Raw genomic sequence first — 17,221 nt, 5'->3', positions numbered from 1 at the left:
GGTTATAAAAATAACCATTATAAAAAGGTTATCCGCAGCCAAAAAAAGTGTTCCCCTACAGGGACAAAATTAATAAAGAGGTTGACAATTGTGATATAATTTAGTACAGCTCTTACCATTGCTAGTTCTGTTTATTTTTATTTTTATATATAACCTTTATTTAACTAGGCAAGTCAAATCCGGACGCCACTGGGCCAATTGTGCGCTGCCCTGTGGGACTCCCAATCACGGCCGGATGTGATACAGCCTTGATTCAAACCAGGTACAATAGTGACACTACTTGCACTGAGATTCAGTGCCTTAGACCGCTGCGCCACTCGGGAGCTGTTCTTCAATTAAATAATGGGAGAGGCCTAGGGTTGGGAAAGGTGGAAACTAAAGTGGTAGATTTACTGCATGTAATAACAGTACATAGTACATAGTAGTGAACTTACTTTATTGGTAGTTACACAGGAACAAAGGGCTTATTGTTATGTCATGTAAATGACATGTTGCATTGTACACTTACATATGGGTGGTTCCCGCGAGACTTTTGGCGTTTGCAAGCGCTATGTTCTACGGACTGAGCCACACAGGACTAAGTGGCTTTGGATAAAAGTGTTTGCTAAATGGCTTATATTATTGTTTACCGTTTTAAATGTTTCTTCCCACTTAAAACTACAACTCCCATGTGTCCCCTCTCCCGCACTAGAGGAGTCCAAAAAGTCCATACTGATTTTTGAGACAGATTTAGGCTAGGAACATGTAGTAGTAGCCTATCTGTTAATCCATGTAGCTACGAGTGACATCTAGTGGAAATGTAATTCCTCACCCGTTTCCTCAATGTTTACGTAATCATTATTTAGCCCACTGGAGGGCAGTTGCTGATGAATAACCTCACTATCGTTCATGGGGCGCTCTTGAACCGGATGTGTGCATGTCGTTGTCATATGAATTCATGGTTCACGTTGCAGTGGAAGCATTTCTAGCTACAACATGGGAATTGGGAACGACAAGTGACAGTGTGATGACTGTATATCAAGTTTAGCGTAAACAACAGTGTAGAAAATAACAGTTTATGTGCCGGATCTTATCCTAGATCGGTATTTCTGCCGGAGGTTGGCGGGGGCAAACAGAAGTCACGATGGTGAAAGAGCAGTTTAGAGAGACTGATGTGGCCAAAAAAATGTAAGTATGTCCAGTTAGCTAGCTAGCTTGCTGTTAGCCATTAGCCATTCATATTTCCCCCAGCCCTCTAGCTATGAGTATTGTTCGTAAATAATTGCCTAAAGCAGCTTGCAATTTGTCACATGAGCTTGCTTTTCATAGCTAGTTAGCTTTTTGCAATTGCATCATTGATTGAACAGGGTCAGCAATGCCGGTAACACGTTTTAGAAAGCTAGCTAGCTAAACAAACAATCCTACCACATCACATCCCCACCTGGCTAATGTGGCAGGATATCGAACTCGTCTTGCCATGACCACTGACGCTCTTGCTAAGAACATGGTAAAGCATGACGTGTAGCGAGGAATCTTCATTCCAATCAACTACGAAGTAGCCTCAAGTAGACATCCAGCAAGGCAATGCTGACCATGCTTTACAAATGACTCTCAATTGACCCCTAAACTATAGCTTGTTATCATAGGCAGTCCTTGCTTGTGTAGGACCTATTTGCTAGTTGACCTACTAGACAGTGTATAATTTAACCCCTATGCTTAGTTGGCTATCTATTCCATTTATGTCAACAGAAGCCACATCTGTTTTGGGATGAAGTCGGCTGAACAGATGAGACAGCAGGCTCATATCCAGGTGGTCAGTAAGAACCTGTACAGCCAGGACACCAGCCATACTCCTCTACCATACGGAGTACTGGATCACCGCATGGTAGGGCTGACACGTGTACACACACACACACACACACACACGTACACACACACACACACACACACACACACACACACACACACACACACACACACACACACACACACACACACACACACACACACCACCACCCTATGGAGTACTGGACCATCACATGGTAGGGCTGACACGTGTACACACACACACACACACACACACACACACACACACACACACACACACCACCCTATGGAGTACTGGACCATCACATGGTACACTACCGGTCAAAAGTTTTTGAACACCTACTCATTACAGGGTTTTTCTTTATTTTTACTACTACTTTATTTTTTCTTTACTTTTCTACATTGTAGAATAATAGTGAAGACATCAACTTTTAAATAACACATATGGAATCATGTAGTAACCAAAACAGTGTTAAACAAATGAAAATATATGTTATAGTTGAGGTTCTTCAAATAGCCACCCTTTGCCTTTATGACAGCTTTGCAAACTCCTTGGCATTCTCTATTAGTGGTTGTGACCCAACTGTCATGTTATATTCCAGGGCACCAGTGAGAAGGATCGTCCATGTGAGACGTGTGGGAAGAACCTGGCAGACTGTCTGGGACACTATGGATATCTGGACCTGGAGATGCCCTGTTTTCATGTGGGCTATTTCAAAGCCATCATTGGAATCCTACAGGCAAGTTCACTATAACAGTAACTGCCAAAATAAAGGAAACTCTTGAGTAAATGAGGAGGACAAAGTAGGATGTATAGAGAGCAGGTGCTTCCAACACAGGTGTGGTTCCTGAGTTAATTAAGCAATTAACATCCCATCATGCTTAGGCTCATGTATTAAAAATGCTCAGTTGCCCATTATCTTGGCTCCCATGGCTAGAAGAAGAGATCTCAGTGACTTTGAAAGAGGGGTCTCAAAGGAACATAGAGGGTTTAAAGGGGTGTCTCAGTCACCAGATCTCAACCCAATTGAACACTTATGGAAGATTCTGGAGCGGCACCTGAGACAGCGTTTTCCTCCACCATCAACAAAACACCAACTGGTGGAATTTCTCGTTGAAGAAGGGTATCGCATCCCTCTAATAGAGTCCCAGACACTTGTAGAATCTATGCCGGGGGGGGGGGGGGGGGGGGGGGCTGTTCTGGTGGCTCGTGGTGCCCAACGCCCACTTTGTTGTTTCCTTTATTTATGGTAGTTATCTGTACATATTCATCTTCTCATTCTCTCTCTTCAACGTGGCAAACTAAATATGACATTACTGTACTGCACACTGAGTAGCCTACAACACAACCTTGATCATCCTGATTCAATTATCATAGTTACTTTTTTGACTCTTGCTATGTGATTGTTGTTCAAGCTGTCCCGTTAGAACATCATGTGGTGGTTGTTCAAGCTGGCCCGTTAGAACATCATGTGGTGGTTGTTCAAGCTGGCCCATTAGAACATCATGTGGTGGTTGTTCAAGCTGGCCCGTTAGAACATCATGTGATTATTGTTCAAGCTGGCCCGTTAGAACATCATGTGATTGTTGTTCAAGCTGGCCCGTTAGAACATCATGTGATTGTTGTTCAAGCTGGCTCGTTAGAACATAATGGGTGTTAATCAAAATGCAACACAAACATAGGCACAGACACATGCATAAAAACACATGATAACATACGCACTATACTAGCAAGCCAGTAGTAACTCAATAGAGCTAACTGGCTAGCTACTACTGTTAGCTAGCCAGATAGCCACAAAGAATTGACATCTACCTTGGATAACATTGGTTTTATGTCAGTTTTGCCTGTTTAACTAACTAGCTGGCTAGCTAGATTACAACGATTCACATATATCTAGCTGGTAGTTATGAAGTAAAATGTTTGCTTTGTATATATCTTGTTTGGTCTCTATTGTTGTCACTGTCCTGGATGGAAGAAGGTTCAGTGAATGGGGAGGTGCAGCGTGAGGTAATACAGTAGAGGGAGTGCTGCTCAGCGTGAGGTAATACAGTAGGGGGAGTGCTGCTCAGCGTGAGGTAATACAGTAAGGGGAGTGCTGCTCAGCGTGAGGTAATACAGTAGGGGGAGTGCTGCTCAGTGTGAGGTAATACAGTAGGGGGAGTGGTGCTCAGCGTGAGGTAATACAGTAGAGGGAGTGCTGCTCAGCGTGAGGTAATACAGTAGAGGGAGTGCTGCTCAGCGTGAGGTAATACAGTAGGGGGAGTGCTGCTCAAATGGAATGTTTTATGTGTTCTCCACACTCTAGTCCTCACAAGAACGTTCTCAAGAGAACGTCCTAGGTGCATGAGAGTGTGGAGCACGGTAGTAGGCATATTGAGAAACACCCAATGTGATTGTTGTTCCATTATCACTATGTTATTGTTGTTCAAATTGGCCCATTATGACATCATGTTATTGTTGTTCAAATTGTTCCATTATGACATCATGTGATTGTTGTTCAAATTGTTCCATTATGACATCATGTGATTGTTGTTCAAATTGTTCCATTATGACATCATGTGATTGTTGTTCAAATTGTTCCATTATGACATCATGCGATTGTTGTTCAAATTGTTCCATTATGACATCATGTGATTGTTGTATCCCTCCAGATGATCTGTAAGACGTGTTCTCACATCATGTTGACCAAAGAGGAGAAACTACAGTTTATGGATGTGTTGAAGAGGCCAGGCCTAGCATACCTCCAGAAACGAGGAATGAAGAAGAAGATATCCGACAAATGCCGCAAAAGGACAATGTGTCTCAATTGCTCCACGTTAAATGGTAGGGTATCACCAATTGCTTACTCTTTGACTGTTTACGGTTCAATTTTGACATCTGGGCCAAAATACATATTATTAAGTTCTATTTGAATTGAGTTGAATTTAGTTGAGTTGAAAGCATAGCCCAAGTGGTGGTTAGTGTGACTGATAATGTCTTTGTTTTTGCCATTTAACAGGACCAGTGAAGAAGTGTGGCTTGCTAAAGATCCTCCACGAGAAATACAAGACAACCAAGAAAGTGGTGGACACTGTAGTATCAGACTTTCTCAACTCATTCGATATCGCAATAGAACACAACAAAGAAGTGGAGGGCTTGCTTAACAGGGCTCAGGTGAGTCACGTTGAAGGCACCTAGGGCTTGCTTAACAGGGCTCAGGTGAGTCACGTTGAAGGCAACTAGGGCTTGCTTAACAGGGCTCAGGTGAGTCACGTTGAAGGCAACTAGGGCTTGCTTAACAGGGCTCAGGGGAGTCACGTTGAAGGCAACTATGGCAACTTTTAACAGTTTACCTGTCTACTTTGTAGAGGTCATATGAGGTTAATGGTTTTGTTTTGTATGTTTTTCACTCAGCGGTGACTTACAGAGTTCATACAGGGTTAGTATATGGGATAAGAGTTCATACAGGGTTAGTATATGGGATAAGAGTTCATACAGGGTTAGTATATGGGATAAGAGTTCATACAGGGTTAGTATATGGGATAAGAGTTCATACAGGGTTAGTATATGGGATAAGAGTTCATACAGGGTTAGTATATGGGATAAGAGTTCATACAGGGTTAGTATATGGCATAAGAGTTCATACAGGGTTAGTATATGGCATAAGAGTTCATACAGGGTTAGTATATGGGATAAGAGTTCATACAGGGTTAGTATATGGGATAAGAGTTCATACAGGGTTAGTATATGGGATAAGAGTTCATACAGGGTTAGTATATGGGATACTTGTCGGAATTGAACCCACAACCCTGGTATTACTAGAGCCACACTCTTTTTACCAACTGGGTCACGCAGGATTTAAATGCTGACTGATCATGTCTTTCACCCCGACGGAGAACCTGAGTCCTCTAGTGGTGCTGAACCTGTTCAAAATGTGTCTGTCTGAATCTGGGAAACTGGCCCTTAAGGTTTTAAATGCTGACTGACCTTCATGTCCTGTGGTTTCCAGGAGAACCTGAGTCCTCTAGTGGTGCTGAACCTGTTCAAAATGTGTCTGTCTGAATCTGGGAAACTGGCCCTTAAGGTTTTAAATGCTGACTGACCTTCATGTCCTGTGGTTTCCAGGAGAACCTGAGTCCTCTGGTGGTGTTGAACCTGTTCAGGAGGATTCCAGCGGAGGACATTCCTCTGCTCCTGATGAACCCTGAGGCAGGTAAGCCTGCAGACCTCATCCTCACCCGTCTGCTGGTACCCCCACTCTGCATCCGCCCCTCTGTCATCTCAGACCTCAAGTCAGGTACTAATGAGGATGACCTCACCATGAAGCTCACAGAGATCATCTTCCTCAATGACGTCATCAAGAAGGTGGGTACATTACATTTACATTTTAGTCATGTATGATGTCATAGAAAAGGTGGGCATCATGGGATTGGGAGAGTAGCAGGAAGTGTCAATTAATTTGTGATTAATTGTTTTATTAATCGGCCTGGGAGTTTTTCCAGGAACTGACCAGGAAAATCTCTGGGCCCCAGTAGGCTATTACTAACTAGTTGGTCAGCTGAGGAAAACCTCTGGGCCCCAGTAGGCTGTTACTAACTAGTTGGTCAGCTGAGGAAACCCTCTGGGCCCCAGTAGGCTATTACTAACTAGTTGGTCAGCTGAGGAAAACCTCTGGGCCCCAGTAGGCTATTACTAACTAGTTGGTCAGCTGAGGAAAACCTCTGGGCCCCAGTAGGCTATTACTAACTAGTTGGTCAGCTGAGGAAAACCTCTGGGCCCCAGTAGGCTATTACTAACTAGTTGGTCAGCTGAGGAAAACCTCTGGGCCTTTTTTATGAAAGCAATTACACAAGACAAGAAAAAAAGTTACAATTTCCAGTTCCCATTAGACAATAAGGATGTTGTTATTGTTATTGTTGTTGTTGTTGTTGTCTAATGAATGTCGAGTTGTTCTGCCCGCCTCCCATGCCGTCCCACAGCACCGTATGTCAGGGGCCAAGACCCAGATGATCATGGAGGACTGGGACTTCCTCCAGCTGCAATGTGCTCTCTACATCAACAGTGAGCTCTCTGGCATCCCCCTCAACATGGCCCCTAAGAAGTGGACCAGAGGCTTCGTTCAGAGACTCAAGGGCAAACAAGGTCTCGCTCATATAAATAGTGATTTTTATTCTAATCATTTAATAGTTACCTGTTGTCTATTCTGATTTCTAGTTCTGTGGTCATTCTCACCATCGTATTTATTAATAGTTGACACTGAATTCATGTCAATGTCATGTGTTTTGTCATAAACAATTTAGTTTATTTACACAGCTGACTCAGAAACAGAAAGTATCCTAGTTGATTGTAGAGCCATTTAATCACAAATTATAGAGGGGCATGTTATTCTCTGCTGCTGCCTTTGGATTGATAAGTATTTGGAGACACTCAGTTATTGATGGTCCGTGGTGTTTCTCTCAGGGCGATTCCGTGGAAACCTCTCGGGGAAGAGAGTGGATTTCTCTGGGAGAACTGTCATCTCTCCGGACCCCAACCTGCGGATTGATGAGGTGGCCGTCCCTGTGCACGTGGCCAAAATCCTGACCTACCCAGAGAAGGTAAGATTCTTATTGGTCACACTTTAACTACAACTTATAAAGGCTTTATAAGAATTAGGGCCGTCCGCGTTAACACTTTTTAATGCTGTTAATTTCTTTGGCGCTTTTAATCGCTTCTCTATTTCTTTACCCCGCGAGGACACTTTTCAAGCGCACGTGTTTCAGCAAGGACCCTTATAAGCGCAACACGCTCTATGCTGTGTACTGTCAGTGTGCACTCGGTCTCAGTAGCGCTGTCTGTCTCTATTGTGGTGCGCAATGCGCACAGCTTTGAGAAACAGCTTTGAAGGAAACCGTACAGATACTTCTACCATAAACACATTCCCAGGCATTTCTTTAGATGACAGCAAAAAAAACATTCATTTGTACCGAAGTAGCGAACTAGTTATTTTAACGTTAGCTAGCTAGCCAAAATATTGTTTACAATGCCATGGCTGAAAGCCTCTGGATTCAACTAACTTCCCACCGTGATTTATATCAGAACAGGACATCCATTCCATGTAACTACTGTTTCTGTTATAGTTCTCAGGTCAATAGACGTAATGATCCCAGTTCTAGTAGCAGCAGCTTGTGACTAGTTCATGATGAAGAACATGGATCAGTTAAGAGGGAGTAGGCCTCCTGAACCATTGGGATCAGGAAGAGCATGAATGTTACAGAGACGTTTGTGTTGTTTATGGTGAAAATCTCTTTAAAACCTTTTGATCCAGACTATTTTGTGGGTTTAATAGTAACTCAATGTTCTGCTTTTTAATGTAACATTTGTTGAAGTCCAAATTGGAGCAAATTCTATAATTGTAATGAATCGCGATTTAACTAATTCCATTAACTCTATTTAGTTATTTTAATCGTTTTCACTGTCTTAATAAGAATCCATCAATTGTTTATAGGCACTACATAGATGCTTCACAAATCAGGATGGATCACAATGGAGGTTGAGTGCCTTTTTCCAGCTGTCTTTACTATTGAGAAGTAACCTGCACCGTGTCTTCACTGTCCTCTTGTGTGACCTGTGACCTCTAAACTTGTTGTGCGCACCAAGGTGAACAAGGCCAACTTAGAGATGCTGAGGAAGCTGGTGCGTAACGGTCCCGAGGACCACCCTGGAGCCAACTTCATCCAGCAACGTCACACGCAGATGAAGAGGTCAGGACAGTTCTATTGGACATGTTTATTAGTCAGTTAAAAAGCATGGGCTGACCCACACCCCTTAAAATGTTGAAGAAGGCACTACGTGCCAAAACGTTGGTGAGGTTTACCCATTTAGTTATTAGAAGCATATATAGAGTATCTTTGTTTTTATACATTTTAGTTGTTTTAAAGGGATACTTTTTTGTCTTGAGGCCCTTCTGCTACTTCCTCAGTCAGATGAACTCGTTGGTACCAGTTTAATGTCTCTGTGTACTGGGACACCAGTTCATCTGACTCTGGGGAAGTAGATAAAAGGGCCTCATTGTCCCAAAGTATCCCCTTTTTTAATAGATGCTCTTATCCAGTGTCAACTAAATTAGCTAAAACAACCACATTATCACAATCATTTGGTTGTTGGTTGGGTCCGCCATTCTTTTGGTTACAGGTCTACCACTAAACTGAAACTGTGGTTATAGGCCTACCACTAAACTGAAACTGTGGTTACAGGCCTACCACTAAACTGAAACTGTGGTTACAGGCCTACCACTAAACTGAAACTGTGGTTACAGGCCTACCACTAAACTGAAACTGTGGTTACAGGCCTACCACTAAACTGAAACTGTGGTTACAGGCCTACCACTAAACTGAAACTGTGGTTACAGGCCTACCACAAAACTGAAACTGTGGTTACAGGCCTACCACTAAACTGAAACTGTGGTTACAGGCCTACCACTAAACTGAAACTGTGGTTACAGGCCTACCGCTAAACTGAAACTGTGGTTACAGGCCTACCGCTAAACTGAAACTGTGGTTACAGGCCTACCGCTAAACTGAAACTGTGGTTACAGGCCTACCGCTAAACTGAAACTGTGGTTACAGGCCTACCGCTAAACTGAAACTGTGGTTACAGGCCTACCGCTAAACTGAAACTGTGGTTATAGGCCTACCGCTAAACTGAAACTGTGGTTACAGGCCTACCGCTAAACTGAAACTGTGGTTACAGGCCTACCGCTAAACTGAAACTGTGGTTACAGGCCTACCGCTAAACTGAAACTGTGGTTACAGGCCTACCGCTAAACTGAAACTGTGGTTACAGGCCTACCGCTAAACTGAAACTGTGGTTACAGGCCTACCGCTAAACTGAAACTGTGGTTACAGACCTACCGCTAAACTGAAACTGTGGTTACAAGCCTACCACTAAACTGAAACTGTGGTTACAGGTCTACCACTAAACTGAAACTGTGGTTACAGGCATACCGCTAAACTGAAACTGTGGTTACAGGCCTACCGCTAAACTGAAACTGTGGTTACAGGCCTACCGCTAAACTGAAACTGTGGTTACAGGCCTACCGCTAAACTGAAACTGTGGTTACAGGCCTACCGCTAAACTGAAACTTTGTATGAAACCACATGTGTGTGTGTGTGTGTGTGTGTGTCTTCAGGTTTCTGAAGTACGGGAACCGAGAGAAGATGGCCCAGGAGCTGAGGTTTGGAGACGTGGTGGAGAGACACATGATCGATGGAGACATCGTCCTCTTCAACCGACAGCCCTCTCTACACAAACTCAGCATCATGGCTCATATTGTGAGTGCTCTCTCTCTCTCTCTCTCTCTCTCTGCATCGTACACCCGTCCTTCACGTCGGCTCTCAGTCTGGAAACTGTCGTGTTATTCACCGTGCTGACTCCATGGCAACGTGTAGGCAGGAAGAGAACCTCCCTGTTAGAAGTTGGGGATTTTGTGTGATGTATGTTGGGGTTGTCTGTTTAGAGCTGCCTTGTCGTGTAGCTGTTACTGTTTTAGAGCTGCCTTGTCGTGTAGCTGGTACTGTTTTAGAGCTGCCTTGTCGTGTAGCTGTTACTGTTTTAGAGCTGCCTTGTCGTGTAGCTGTTACTGTTTTAGAGCTGCCTTGTCGTGTAGCTGGTACTGTTTTAGAGCTGCCTTGTCGTGTAGTTGTTACTGTTTTAGAGCTGCCTTGTCGTGTAGCTGTTACTGTTTTAGAGCTGTCGTGTAGTTGTTACTGTTTTAGAGCTGCCTTGTCGTGTAGTTGTTACTGTTTTAGAGCTGTCGTGTAGCTGTTACTGTTTTAGAGCTGCCTTGTCGTGTCGTTGTTACTGTTTTAGAGCTGCCTTGTCGTGTCGTTGTTACTGTTTTAGAGCTGCCTTGTCGTGTAGCTGTTACTGTTTTAGAGCTGCCTTGTCGTGTAGTTGTTACTGTTTTAGAGCTGCCTTGTCGTGTAGTTGTTACTGTTTTAGAGCTGCCTTGTCGTGTAGCTGTTACTGTTTTAGAGCTGCCTTGTCGTGTAGTTGTTACTGTTTTAGAGCTGCCTTGTCGTGTCGTTGTTACTGTTTTAGAGCTGCCTTGTCGTGTAGCTGTTACTGTTTTAGAGCTGCCTTGTCGTGTAGTTGTTACTGTTTTAGAGCTGCCTTGTCGTGTCGTTGTTACTGTTTTAGAGCTGCCTTGTCGTGTAGCTGTTACTGTTTTAGAGCTGCCCTGTCGTGTAGCTGTTACTGTTTTAGAGCTGCCTTGTCGTGTCGTTGTTACTGTTTTAGAGCTGCCTTGTCGTGTAGTTGTTACTGTTTTTGAGTTGCCTTGTCGTGTAGCTGTTACTGTTTTAGAGCTGCCTTGTCGTGTCGTTGTTACTGTTTTAGAGCTGCCTTGTCGTGTAGCTGTTACTGTTTTAGAGCTGCCTTGTCGTGTCGTTGTTACTGTTTTAGAGCTGTCTTGTCGTGTAGCTGTTACTGTTTTAGAGCTGCCTTGTCGTGTAGCTGTTACTGTTTTAGAGCTGTCGTGTAGTTGTTACTGTTTTAGAGCTGCCTTGTCGTGTAGCTGTTACTGTTTTAGAGCTGCCTTGTCGTGTCGTTGTTACTGTTTTAGAGCTGCCTTGTCGTGTAGCTGTTACTGTTTTAGAGCTGCCCTGTCGTGTAGCTGTTACTGTTTTAGAGCTGCCTTGTCGTGTAGCTGTTACTGTTTTAGAGCTGCCTTGTCGTGTAGCTGTTACTGTTTTAGAGCTGTCGTGTAGTTGTTACTGTTTTAGAGCTGCCTTGTCGTGTAGCTGGTACTGTTTTAGAGCTGCCTTGTCGTGTCGTTGTTACTGTTTTAGAGCTGCCTTGTCGTGTAGCTGTTACTGTTTTAGCTGTCGTGTCGTTGTTACTGTTTTAGAGCTGTCGTGTCGTTGTTACTGTTTTAGAGCTGCCTTGTCGTGTAGTTGTTACTGTTTTAGAGCTGCCTTGTCGTGTAGCTGTTACTGTTTTAGAGCTGCCTTGTCGTGTAGCTGTTACTGTTTTAGAGCTGCCTTGTCGTGTAGCTGTTACTGTTTTAGAGCTGTCGTGTCGTTGTTACTGTTTTAGAGCTGCCTTGTCGTGTAGCTGTTACTGTTTTAGAGCTGCCTTGTCGTGTCGTTGTTACTGTTTTAGAGCTGCCTTGTCGTGTAGCTGTTACTGTTTTAGAGCTGCCTTGTCGTGTAGCTGTTACTGTTTTAGAGCTGCCTTGTCGTGTAGCTGTTACTGTTTTAGAGCTGCCTTGTCGTGTAGCTGTTACTGTTTTAGAGCTGCCTTGTCGTGTAGTTGTTACGGTTTTAGAGCTGTCGTGTAGCTGTTACTGTTTTAGAGCTGCCTTGTCGTGTAGTTGTTACGGTTTTAGAGCTGCCTTGTCGTGTAGCTGTTACTGTTTTAGAGCTGCCTTGTCGTGTAGCTGTTACTGTTTTAGAGCTGCCTTGTCGTGTAGTTGTTACTGTTTTAGAGCTGCCTTGTCGTGTAGTTGTTACTGTTTTAGAGCTGCCTTGTCGTGTCGCTGGTACTGTTTTAGAGCTGCCTTGTCGTGTAGCTGGTACTGTTTTAGAGCTGCCTTGTCGTGTCGTTGTTACTGTTTTAGAGCTGCCTTGTCGTGTAGCTGTTACTGTTTTAGAGCTGCCTTGTCGTGTAGTTGTTACTGTTTTAGAGCTGCCTTGTCGTGTCGTTGTTACTGTTTTAGAGCTGCCTTGTCATGTAGCTGTTACTGTTTAAAGCTGCCTTGTCGTGTCGTTGTTACTGTTTTAGAGCTGCCTTATCGTGTAGCTGTTACTGTTTAAAGCTGCCTTGTCGTGTCGTTGTTACTGTTTTAGAGCTGCCTTGTCGTGTATCTGTTACTGTTTTAGAGCTGCCTTGTTGTGTAGCTGTTACTGTTTTAGAGCTGCCTTGTCGTGTATCTGTTACTGTTTTAGAGCTGCCTTGTCGTGTATGTGTTACTGTTTTAGAGCTGCCTTGTCGCGTATGTGTTACTGTTTTAGAGCTACCTTGTCGCATAGCTGTTACTGTTTTAGAGCTGCCTTGTCGTGTAGCTGTTACTGTTTTAGAGCTGCCTTGTCGTGTCGTTGTTACTGTTTTAGAGCTGCCTTGTCGTGTAGCTGTTACTGTTTTAGAGCTGCCTTGTCGTGTATCTGTTACTGTTTTAGAGCTGCCTTGTCGTGTCGTTGTTACTGTTTTAGAGCTGCCTTGTCGTGTCGTTGTTACTGTTTTAGAGCTGTCGTGTCGTTGTTACTGTTTTAGAGCTGCCTTGTCGTGTATCTGTTACTGTTTTAGAGCTGCCTTGTCATGTCGTTGTTACTGTTTTAGAGCTGCCTTGTCGTGTCGTTACTGTTTTAGAGCTGCCTTGTCGTGTAGTTGTTACTGTTTTAGAGCTGCCTTGTCATGTAGCTGTTACTGTTTAAAGCTGCCTTGTCGTGTAGCTGTTACTGTTTTAGAGCTGCCTTGTCGTGTAGCTGTTACTGTTTTAGAGCTGTCGTGTCGTTGTTACTGTTTTAGAGCTGCCTTGTCGTGTCGTTGTTACTGTTTTAGAGCTGTCGTGTCGTTGTTACTGTTTTAGAGCTGCCTTGTCGTGTAGTTGTTACTGTTTTGGATGTATCAAGATACGTTTATTTCAGGCAGATCTCAATGAAATCATTATTGTATTCATCTTTATCTGTCCTGAAGGCCAAAGTGAAGCCTCACAGAACGTTCCGGTTCAACGAGTGTGTGTGCACGCCGTACAACGCTGACTTTGACGGGGACGAGATGAACCTTCACCTTCCCCAGACAGAGGAGGCCAAGGCTGAAGCCCTGGTGCTGATGGGGGTTAGTGTCACCTGGCCTGCTTCACCTTTAGACTCCTGCAGCACACCTCACACACCCACACACTACACACCCCCACACACTACACACCCCCACACACCTCACCCCCACACACCTCACCCCCACACACACTACACACCCCCACACACTACACACCCCCACACACCTCACACCCCCACACACTACACACCCCCACACACCTCACCCCCACACACCTCACCCCCACACACCTCACCCCCACACACACTACACACCCCCACACACCTCACACCCCCACACACTACACACCCCCACACACTACACACCCCCACACACCTCACACCCCTACACCCTCACACCCCTACACCCTCACACCCCCACACACTACACACCCCCACACCTCACCCCTCCACACACCTCACCCCTCCACACACCTCACACCCTCACACACCCCCACACACCTCACACCCCCCCACACCTCACACCCCCACACACCTCACACCCCCACACACCTCACACCCCCACACACCCCACACCCCTACACACCCCACACACCTCATACTTCCACACACCTCACACCCCCACATACCTTACACCCCTACATACCTCACACATCACACCCCCACACACCTCACACACCTCATACTTCCACACACCTCACACCCCCACATACCTTACACCCCTACATACCTCACACATCACACCCCCACACACCTCATACTCCCACACACCTCACACCCCCACATACCTTACACCCCTACATACCTCACACATCACACCCCCACACACCTCACACACCTCATACTTCCACACACCTCACACCCCCACATACCTTACACCCCTACATACCTCACACATCACACCCCCACACACCTCATACTTCCACACACCTCACACCCCCACATACCTTACACCCCTACATACCTCACACACCTCACACTCCCACACACCTCACACCCCTACACGCTGTACAGCCCCCCTACACGCTGTACAGCCCCCCTACACGCTGTGCTCCCCCCCTACACGCTGTGCGCCCCCCCTACACGCTGTGCTCCCCCCCTACACACTGTGCGCCCCCCCTACACGCTGTACAGCCCCCCCTACACGCTGTACGGCCCCCCCTACACGCTGTACAGCCCCCCTACCCGCTGTACGGCCCCCCTACACGCTGTGCGCCCCCCCTACACGCTGTGCCGCCTCCCCTACACGCTGTACAGCCCCCCTACACGCTGTGCCGCCCCCCTACACGCTGTACAGCCCCCCCTACACGCTGTACAGCCCCCCCTACACGCTGTACAGCCCCCCCTACACGCTGTGCCGCCTCCCCTACACGCTGTACAGCCCCCCTACACGCTGTACAGCCCCCCTACACGCTGTGCAGCCCCCCCTACACGCTGTGCAGCCCCCCCTACACGCTGTACAGCCCCCCCTACACGCTGTACAGCCCCCCCTACACGCTGTACAGCCCCCCCTACACGCTGTACAGCCCCCCTACACGCTGTGCAGCCCCCCTACACGCTGTACAGCCCCCCCTACACGCTGTACAGCCCCCCCTACACGCTGTACAGCCCCCCCTACACGCTGTACAGCCCCCCCTACACGCTGTACAGCCCCCCCTACACGCTGTACAGCCCCCCTACACGCTGTGCAGCCCCCCCTACACGCTGTGCAGCCCCCCCTACACGCTGTACAGCCCCCCCTACACGCTGTGCAGCCCCCCTACACGCTGTGCAGCCCCCCCCTACACGCTGTACAGCCCCCCTACACGCTGTACAGCCCCCCTACACGCTGTACAGCCCCCCTACACGCTGTGCAGCCCCCCTACACGCTGTACAGCCCCCCCTACACGCTGTACAGCCCCCCTACACGCTGTACAGCCCCCCTACACGCTGTACAGCCCCCCTACACGCTGTACGGCCCCCCCCTACACGCTGTACGGCCCCCCCTACACGCTGTGCGGCCCCCCCTACACGCTGTGCGGCCCCCCCTACACGCTGTGCGGCCCCCCCTACACGCTGTGCGGCCCCCCCTACACGCTGTGCAGCCCCCCCCTACACGCTGTGCAGCCCCCCCCTACACGCTGTGCAGCCCCCCCCTACACGCTGTGCAGCCCCCCCCTACACGCTGTACAGCCCCCCCCTACACGCTGTGCAGCCCCCCCCTACACGCTGTGCCGCCCCCCCTACACGCTGTACAGCCCCCCCTACACGCTGTACAGCCCCCCCTACACGCTGTACAGCCCCCCTACACGCTGTACAGCCCCCCTACACGCTGTGCAGCCCCCCTACACGCTGTACAGCCCCCCTACACGCTGTACAGCCCCCCTACACGCTGTACAGCCCCCCTACACGCTGTACAGCCCCCCTACACGCTGTACAGCCCCCCTACACGCTGTACAGCCCCCCCTACACGCTGTACAGCCCCCCTACACGCTGTACAGCCCCCCTACACGCTGTACAGCCCCCCTACACGCTGTACAGCCCCCCCTACACGCTGTACAGCCCCCCTACACGCTGTGCCGCCCCCCCTACACGCTGTACAGCCCCCCTACACGCTGTACAGCCCCCCCTACACGCTGTACAGCCCCCCTACACGCTGTACAGCCCCCCTACACGCTGTACAGCCCCCCTACACGCTGTGCCGCCCCCCCTACACGCTGTACAGCCCCCCCTACACGCTGTACAGCCCCCCTACACGCTGTGCCGCCCCCCCTACACGCTGTACAGCCCCCCTACACGCTGTACAGCCCCCCCTACACGCTGTACAGCCCCCCTACACGCTGTACAGCCCCCCTACACGCTGTACAGCCCCCCTACACGCTGTGCCGCCCCCCCTACACGCTGTACAGCCCCCCCTACACGCTGTACAGCCCCCCCTACACGCTGTGCAGCCCCCCTACACCTACAACGCCCCAGAGTCCACCCCTTTAGCGCCCCCCAGAGTCCACCCCTTTAGCGCCCCCCAGAGTCCACCCCTTTAGCGCCCCCCAGAGTCCACCCCTTTAGCGCCCCCCAGAGTCCACCCCTTTAGCGCCCCCCAGAGTCCACCCCTTTAGCGCCCCCCAGAGTCCACCCCTTTAGCGCCCCCCAGAGTCCACCCCTTTAGCGCCCCCCAGGGTCCACCCCTTTAGCGCCCCCCAGAGTCCACCCCTTTAGCGCCCCCCAGAGTCCACCCCTTTAGCGCCCCCCAGAGTCCACCCCTTTAGCGCCCCCCAGAGTCCACCCCTTTAGCGCCCCCCAGAGTCCACCCCTTTAGCGCCCCCCAGAGTCCACCCCTTTAGCGCCCCCCAGAGTCCACCCCTTTAGCGCCCCCCAGAGTCCACCCCTTTAGCGCCCCCCAGAGTCCACCCCTTTAGCGCCCCCCAGAGTCCACCCCTTTAGCGCCCCCCAGGGTCCACCCCTTTAGCGCCCCCCAGGGTCCACCCCTTTAGCGCCCCCCAGGGTCCACCCCTTTAGCGCCCCCCAGGGTCCACCCCTTTAGCGCCCCCCAGAGTCCACCCCTTTAGCGCCCCCCAGAGTCCACCCCTTTAGCGCCCCCCAGAGTCCACCCCTTTAGCGCCCCCCAGAGTCCACCCCTTTAGCGCCCCCCAGAGTCCACCCCTTTAGCGCCCCCCAGAGTCCACCCCTTTAGCGCCCCCCAGGG

At 48.4% G+C, this 17,221-nt stretch overlaps 1 protein-coding gene across 1 annotated transcript in view; it reads left to right on the top strand.

Moving 5' to 3' along the window:
- Window positions 1–896: 896 nt before the first annotated feature.
- polr3a (polymerase (RNA) III (DNA directed) polypeptide A) overlaps window positions 897–17,221 on the top strand; it is an 89,958-nt gene continuing 73,633 nt past the window's right edge. The window contains exons 1-11 of the mRNA XM_055936968.1: window positions 897–1,167; window positions 1,729–1,864; window positions 2,409–2,546; window positions 4,459–4,630; window positions 4,806–4,960; window positions 5,912–6,151; window positions 6,766–6,928; window positions 7,247–7,383; window positions 8,426–8,529; window positions 9,957–10,098; window positions 13,463–13,603. Coding sequence (XP_055792943.1) covers window positions 1,124–1,167; window positions 1,729–1,864; window positions 2,409–2,546; window positions 4,459–4,630; window positions 4,806–4,960; window positions 5,912–6,151; window positions 6,766–6,928; window positions 7,247–7,383; window positions 8,426–8,529; window positions 9,957–10,098; window positions 13,463–13,603 — 1,572 coding nt within the window. The 5' untranslated portion in view covers window positions 897–1,123. The remainder of the gene's footprint in view (window positions 1,168–1,728; window positions 1,865–2,408; window positions 2,547–4,458; window positions 4,631–4,805; window positions 4,961–5,911; window positions 6,152–6,765; window positions 6,929–7,246; window positions 7,384–8,425; window positions 8,530–9,956; window positions 10,099–13,462; window positions 13,604–17,221) is intronic.

The sequence above is a fragment of the Salvelinus fontinalis genome, chromosome 1 (assembly GCF_029448725.1).
Source record: "Salvelinus fontinalis isolate EN_2023a chromosome 1, ASM2944872v1, whole genome shotgun sequence".
Classification (NCBI taxonomy): Eukaryota; Metazoa; Chordata; class Actinopteri; order Salmoniformes; family Salmonidae; genus Salvelinus; species Salvelinus fontinalis.
The sequence above is the reverse complement of the archived record's forward strand: the minus strand, read 5'-3'. Positions and strand labels throughout refer to the sequence as shown.